At 43.9% G+C, this 8,049-nt stretch overlaps 1 protein-coding gene across 9 annotated transcripts in view; it reads left to right on the forward strand.

Moving 5' to 3' along the window:
- HHAT (hedgehog acyltransferase) overlaps window positions 1-8,049 on the forward strand; it is a 354,783-nt gene that overhangs the window by 343,979 nt on the left and 2,755 nt on the right. For 7 of the 9 annotated variants that reach the window (XR_005199664.1, XR_005199669.1, XR_005199665.1 and 4 more), the window contains 2 exons: window positions 4,344-4,661; window positions 6,582-6,845. Coding sequence is in view for 1 of the 9 variants with exons in the window: in XM_017525581.2 (XP_017381070.1) it covers window positions 4,344-4,435 (92 nt within the window). In the remaining 8 variants the exon portion in view is untranslated. Of the gene's footprint in view, window positions 1-4,343; window positions 5,956-6,581; window positions 6,846-8,049 lie in introns of those variants that run through there. The other 2 variants (XR_005199667.1, XM_017525581.2) reach the window with 2 other exon arrangements.

Genomic DNA, 8,049 nt, shown 5'->3' on the forward strand with positions numbered 1-8,049 from the left:
GTGAGTGTGTGTGTGTGCATGTGTGTGTGTGTGTTGGGGGGATGTGGCATGAAAGAAATGGGGGTTGGGAGTCTCACTCCTGGTGGAGAAGGGAGAGCATAGAAAGAGAATACCCAGTGGGGAGTGGTGCTTGGGGGCGGCGGGAGAGGACTGCAGGAAGAGGAAGTCAGTTTGTCATAGCAGAACCCTTTTGACACCATCTTTTTTGTTAATGACTAAGCCTGCATGACTGTGCACCATAGCAGCCCTTGGAATGTTGCCAGAATGACGGCCTCTCCCCTTTGCTTTCCAGTCTTGCATTGTTATTTGAGTCGCTGATGAAGATGAGGCTCTGCCCCAAGCGCCCTCCCTCTGCCTGCCCCCTTCAGCTACATCAGTGCTTGCTTAGCAGTGCACTTAGCAGGGCACATCAGTGCTTCCTTACAGGCCTGTGTGTTGTGCCTACAGATCACCAACAAGAGAGAGATGTCAATACCTAGGACAGGGCCAGGCACATAGTAAGTGCTGGTGAAGTATTGGCTGAGTAGTGCTGCAGGGTGACATGTAGAATCTGTCTCTCCCTGAGGACGTGTTTACCAGTCCCCTGGCCTGTGTGTCTGAGCCACAGTGATGAGAGCTCTAAAGGCCTCCAGGCAGGATAAGTCCATCTGGAAGCTCAGGGAAAGTACCTGCCTGGACTGGGATAAATAGTATTCCTCCCGGAATTCATGTGTACCTGGTACCTCAGCATGTCACTTCATTTGGAATTGCCGTTCATGATGATTCTGTCATCAGAGATCTTACTTCTGAGGTCAGGAAGGATAAGGAGCCCTTGACACACCAGGTCTACTGTCTGTAGGAACGTGTGTGCGTTAAAAAGTCCAGTAAGCTGCGTGTATGTAAGAGAAATATCAGGTGGCCCTATATGAATCTTTTATATTTCTAAAACACTTTTTAAAAGCACTACCACATCTGTGATCTTATTTTATTTGCATGCTTTTAAAAAATTATCCGGAGCTCTCTTTGTGTAGATGGGAAAACCGAGGCTCTACTAGGGTCTCCTAGTTTGGTCAGGATTATAAGTCTCCTAAGTGCTATCTAGCCGCCTCCCTGGATGGCATAGATAGTAAGAATGGGGAGAATTTTCAGAACCTAGCCATGGCCCATGCTAAACATGTCTGTGCCTCACCTCTGGGCAGCCTTGGGGACAGTCTGCCTTATAGGCCTGCGTGTTAGGCGGAAGCTTTCACAGGTGTCACTTGATAGCTGTGGGTGCCAAGCAGAGCTGTGCAATGCCCCAGGCCTAGCATTGTGTAAATGAAACGTCCCCATTGGCCCATCTCCATAGCTGGCCTCTGAGTTCCATGTTTACCAAACACTGCTGATGCCTCACCCCAAACACAGCTGAAGTCCAGGAGTGCTTCCTGTGTCCAAAGCCCACTCCCCTCATCCTGCCCTCTGAACTCACCAAGGAGCAGGCGTTGACCAGTCCCCTGGCATCTGTGCGTGAGCCACAGGGATGAGAGCTCTGAAGGCCTCCAGCAGGATGCGTCTACCTGGAAGCTCTGGGAAATTACCTGACTGTAGTGAGCTAAATGGTGTTTCTCCACAAATTCATGTATACCTAGCACCTCAGAATGTGACTTCATTTGGGAGTGGGTTCTTTATGGATATAACTCGTCAGGCATCTTGAGAGAAAATCCTCCTGGATTTGGGGTAGCCTTTAAATCCAATGATTGATGCCCTTATAAGGAGAGTAGAGGACAGGGGGAAGAAGAATCTATGAAAATGGAGGCAGTGATGCTGCCATAAGCCAAGGGATCCTAGGAGCCACCAGCAGCTGGAAGAGGTAAGGAAGGGTTCCTGCCAACACCTTGGTTTCAGACTTCTGGCCTCCAGAACCCAGAGAGAATACATGTCTGTTGTTTTAATTCACTAAGTTTGGTAAGTTGTTATGGCAGCCACAGGACACATACTGGCTGTCTGGCAGAAGGTGGAGCTATGGGGCCAGTTCTGGAGCCAGGCTGCCAGAGGTCCTCTGCTGCCCTCACCTCTCTTTCCATCAGGGCTGGGAGAACACTGTGGAAAGCCAGGCTAAGGTGCAAGGAAGACCAGGGCTTGACTTACCTGTTGTCACTGTAATCTTGGTGGAGACCTCTGTGCCCTCTCACCATTGTTACTACTACCATTTTTTAGTTCCCACAATATGCCAGGCACCGTGCAAGTCTTTACATCATTTCATTCAGTCGTTGTAAGGACACTATTCAGTGAGTTGCTTTATCCCTAGTTTTTCGTTTGAGATTCATTAACTTGCTCAAGCTTCCACAGCTGGCAAGTGGCAGAGCCAGAATTTGAACTTGTCCCAGCTGAGAGCCAGCACACATACCACTATGCCTCTGTGACTTCCCATGACGTATTAATAATCATGGCAGCTAATGGTTGATCTAGCAAGAAAAGAGCCTGTAATCATCCCCAGGGGCTTCCCGCAGCCTCCTTCTTATTCCTACCACTGTTTGCCTGCCTCCTCCCTGTGAACCAGCCATATCACATGATCCCTGTTCCTTGGATGGCCTGTCAGGTTACACATCAGGTGGTCTTTCTCTGGTAGCCGGTCCCTGTCCCTTTCCACCTGACAAACTCTTGCTCAGCCCACGTGGCCCAGTTTAAATGTGTTCTGTGCATTCTATCATTTAGCACTTCATGTGGATCGTAAATCCCACTGGGGTGTGTGTGTGTGTGTCTTTCCCCAGTTGGAGTGGGAGTGCCTTTGACACGAGACTGGGTCTTTCCATTTTGGCATCTTGTATCTTCCCCAGCAACTCTGGCTCTCCAAACCCCCCAATAAATGTTTGAATAAGTGAAACATGCAGAAGACATGAAGATCATTAACTAACAAATACTCGGCAGAAAGGGCTGTTAATTTTTTAAAAAGAAGAAGAAAAAAGAACATCAGATATTCTAAGACAAGTATTTGTAGAGGGAATCACTAAAAGCTTTGAGTTTTGAAAGCAAATATTTAATTTAGGCTCCCCCTTCTGTATGCTTACAAATGACACTAAATTCAGTATAATGCTCAATCTACTTTTTGAGATTTACTATGAGACTCATGGACTTTAAGGAAGAAAAATGTAGTTCATTTTAAATGCCTACTTTTTACATAGTCATTCTTTTAACACAGGCAATTGCAGTGACAAAGGTAATGACTTCCTAGCTAGCCATATTCAAAAGAAATGTCAAACATTTAAATTTATAAAGCTGTCTGTGAAATGTGAAATGTGACGCCCCCATTCAAATGGCCCTCCTGATCTTGCCCGGCACCTTTTCCCTCTTAGCTGCTGAAGGTACCCTCTTGGTACCTTCCTCTCATTACCAAGGACAAGCCACATCTGAGTGTCTGTATCCCATTCCCCACCACTTAGAACTCTTGAATCCTGCAGGGAGGCTGACCGGGAAGGACAGAGGACCCTATATTTGGCTTCGGGATCCTAGATGCCCAGGGCTCAGAGCTCCTATTAGTGCTATTTCACAATTACTACAGGTTTTGGTTTTTGTTTTAACAGTGATGATGACGATGGTGATTTTCGTGTCTTGTCCATGAATCACGCAATGTTATTCCAGGGGGATACATACCCTGATTCCAAAAAACTCACCTAAAGTACAGATTTTGGAACATGACCTACATGTTTACAGTGCCATGTGAGACTATACTTTTTCTCAATCAGGCTCATGGACTTTTTTCCTTTTTCACTTATTTACTGCTTTAGTCCTTAAAACATGGATTCCTTTTTTTTTTTTTTTTTTTCTCTTTTAGCCAATACAGGGTCTAACTCTGTGACCCAAGCTGGAGTGCAGTGGCACATTTATAGCTCACTATAACCTCTAACTCCTGGTCTCAAGTGATCCTCCTTGGCCTCTCAAGTAGCTAGGACTACAGAAACACGCCACCATCCCTGGCTAATTTTTTTGTTGTTGTTGTTTTGTAGAGATGAGGTACCACTATGTCTCCCAGACTGGTCTCCAACTCTTGGACTCAAGTGATTCTCCTACCTCAGCCTCTCTAAGTGCTGGGACTACAGGTGCCTGGCCATAAACATGTATTCTTTAAAAGCTTGCCCTATTTCTAAACATGGTTTGTATGTGCAGTAGTGCACTCCTCATTTTTTGCTGACTCCGACGGGAATGTAGGACTCAACTGCTGGAATTCTAGCTACAGAAGACTTTCCAGGAGGCCTGTGTCTTATGTGTCAACCAAGACGTGTATTGTTTCTCAGGTTGCCTACTCCAAAAGGAGACAGTTTGCCCATGTGGGATGTCCTGCCCCAAGCATTTCTAACTGCTCTTCCATCTCTGCTCTCCCTCTGCAGGCTGGCCGTGGGTGACCCTCTCTGTCCTGGGATTCCTGTACTGCTACTCCCATGTGGGCATGGCCTGGGCCCAGACCTACGCCATGGACTAATGCTATTGGGCTCAGGCCAGTCTTTGCTGCTGGCCTCCAAGGCAGGTGGTGTTTCACCCTGACCTCTCACTCCAGGACAGTCTCTAAGCGATTTGATCTTCTCATCTTCTGTTGAATATCCTCACTCCAAGACTGGAAGCTGGATCTCTCATAGAAAATTCACAGCCAGACAGTCTACTAATTTAGAGTCTCTGAGATCTACTCCAACCCATTATTTTCCTATTGAGTAAGCTGGGGTCCAGGGCAGTAGTGTATCTCGTCCAGCTATACATGGTGACATTTTGGTCTAGAACCTAGTCTTATGAGCCCTTTGGATTCTTTCTCCTTAACCAAGAATAGAATATAGTGGACATTTCTTGACTGAGACACAGACATCCTGATTAGTGATAGCCTGTCTTCTGGTCAATATTTATAAAATATTTGAGTGACATTGATGTTTGAGTGACCTCCTTCATCACATCCTTCAGGGTCTCCAGAAGCAGCACTAGGGTTTGAGCTTCATGCTTCAGCCCCTTTGTAGGAAGGAGACCAAGCCCCAGCTGTCTTTTGAATTACCTAGTCCAAGAAGACGGTAACAGCCCTGTAGAATTCTAAGGCACCCATACCCAAGGAGTCCTGTGATCTGAGCCTCAGCGGGATGATCTACATTTGGGTGCTTGTTTCTAAGAGTCACAGAGAAGTATAATATGGTAGTTCCTCTACACGACAGCAAATAGTTTCTTAATAAAGAAGCAGAATTTAGAAACCACAGGATAGTATGTCCACAGATGGGTGCTATCAGGCTAGTTACTAGGATGGCGTCCTGGGGTCTTATCTACTCTCTCCACACAAGTCCCAAAAGTCATCCTCCTACTCAATGATTCAGGTTTAGTGGTTTATATTGTTTGGGTTTGATTCAAACGAAGCCTTTTCTGTCATGTTAAATAATCTACATGTTTGTAGAATTATTTTGAATATGTTTGAAGAAAATGTTTAAAATCTAAATAAACTCACATACCTGGATTATTCACTTCTCTAAAAAGATGCTGGTTAGGCTACCAAAGGCCCCAAGTGGTAGATAATTCAGAATACTTCTGTTTGAATTTGGATTTTATTTTTGGAGGGGGGAGGGGTAAAGGAAACTTAAAATTAGAATCTATAATATATCTAATTACAGGAGAACTTACAACATCTCAAGTACGTGAATGAAGCTGTCATTGAGTGAAAGGTTCACTCGGACCTAGTGCTGCCTCCTGTTTGTTACATGGCATGGCCCTTAGGTCTTGGCTGTGGTTATCAACTCACTGAGGCTTAAACTCCTGGAGTACAGGACCATTTTGCTGACTGTCTTTCTTCATAGCTTCTCTGCTTGGCAAAGAGATGAGAGGGGGCCAGATACTGACTACCTGGGGTGGTCACATTAGGTGTTAACTAAAGCAAAAGACAGAGGCCAGAGAGGGGCAGGTAGACCTGCACAGCAGCAGCCTCAGCAGCTGGCTTGGTAAATGAGAAAGAGACAGACAGACAGAGGGACAGAGAGACAGAGAGACAGACAGAGGGACAGACAGAGGGACAGAGAGACAGACGGGGACAGAGAGACAGACATGAGGCCAGTGATTGCAGGGTGCTCAGAAGTTTTAAGGAAGGAATGGGGGAGGAGTGAGCACCTAAATGAATACAGTAAACCTTCATGGACTAACACTGATTCATGATTTGTGGCCAGCCAGAAGGAGTTTGGCTGTAGTTTACTTGGAAAGAAAGGGCTTGCTAAGAAAAAAAGGAGTATAAAAATGATGATAAGGAAGTGTCTAATGTATGTGTACATATAAATGATACAAAAGTTTTGAGCTCTTCCAGATATACCATTTAGATAAAAACAAATAGGCTTCTAAATTCATTAAACTATTTTGGAAGAGTGGGCGGATATATTTGAAAGTAGTAATCCTGAATTTCTTTTAAACTATTACATGATTCATAATGGTTCTCAGGAATTAATAAATGATTACTGTGTTTAGCTCTGTATTTCAGGCTGATTAATTAATATGTGGATTATACAGGACCATTGTTGTGCTAAACCTCTTCCTACTCCCCAGCTGTAATATGAAAATGATAATGCTTCTCTCCTCATGTATATTAACTAAAATCTTGTAGTTGCTCTGAATGAAAGACGTTGTGGTGCCTGGGCACACCGAAGAGTTCAGCCAGGGACACTGGACATGTCATCAGCCCTGGGCAACTTCAGGCACAGTGTTGGGAGGTTCCAAGGTCAGTTCTAGCCCCAGGATCCTCTGATCCCAACTAGCTCTGTGGGCAAGCCTGAGAGCTCCAAGCACAATCGCCAAGACGCTACCCAAGGAGGGAAACAGGATACCTGAAGGACATCCAAACTTCAGTCATGCTAATTCTTGGGACCACACAGGAAGACTGAAAGGTATTATTTTTTCAGATTAATTGGTAGAGGTGTCAGCAGAAAACATGTTGTCCTGTTAAAGAAATGAGGCCTCAAGAAAAAATAAATCAGAAATAATCTATATATTGGGAGAATAGCAATTTAGGGGGGGGAGGCTTCCCCTTACAGAAATTGAGACTGCTCACTTGCTTATTTAAAATAGTATAACCATTGACTAAACATAGTAAATTAACCATAATATAATGAGTTTGGTTTTTAGCAGCTGTATCAGAATATATCCATACAATAGGGTTCAGTGTGGACAACATGAGAAGCCAAATTATTGTGATACTCTTGACCTTCTCAGTGCATTTTGAGAAAGCCTCTCTGAGGCCTTTCTGAGGGAAACTGTTTTATTTTAAAACAAAAAAAAATACTTCTTTTTAAAATCATTGTACTCCATTTGGCACCCAAAACATAGCATTCATTACTTAGCTCTATATTACTGGTCCTTTTGACTAATTACAAAAATCATATTCACAGAGATGTTTTGCAGCATTGAGGAGATCTAGATAGAATGCTTTAGGCTGGATGTGGTGGCTCACACTTGTAATCCCAGCATTTTGGGAGGGAGGCTGAGGTAGGTAGATCACTTGAGGTCAGGAGTTTGAGACCAGCCTAGGCAACAGAGTAAGACACTGTCTCAAAAAAAGAAAGAAAGAAAAGAAAAAGAAAAGAAGTAAACATAGCTTTAACATTTTATTAGTGATGCTTTTGAAACAAACATCAATAACTTGGAATTTTAAACAATATCACCCTTAAGTTATTTTTATAATGCTTTTATGCAGTGTGATTAAATCATGGGTAAGGAAACATTAAAAATACTGTACACATACTATGATCCTGTAAGGTCAAGCAGAGGCTTGTAGGTCAGATTCTTCATCCCCTGATTAAGTTACACTGTCTATAATAAGAGAAGCACCATGTTTGAAATGTCGCCCACTGGATGGTAAATAAGAACTGGGGTTGGCAGTACTGTGGAGCCTTGCCATGAGCAGGAAGCAATACCTATTAATATAATGGCAAAACTGAAACCATGCCTGTGTAAGGGACTATTTCGATGAGGGACAAACTACCTTAATAGCTTCTGAGACTATCAACGAAGTGTAAAGAAGCACAGATCAGAGCTCATGTTGTAGACACTGAGTCATTAAAAAAGATTGTTTGTCATACTATGTTTTAAAAG

This window comes from Cebus imitator, unplaced genomic scaffold (assembly GCF_001604975.1).
Source record: "Cebus imitator isolate Cc_AM_T3 unplaced genomic scaffold, Cebus_imitator-1.0 Scaffold38, whole genome shotgun sequence".
In the NCBI taxonomy this organism is placed as follows: Eukaryota; Metazoa; Chordata; class Mammalia; order Primates; family Cebidae; genus Cebus; species Cebus imitator.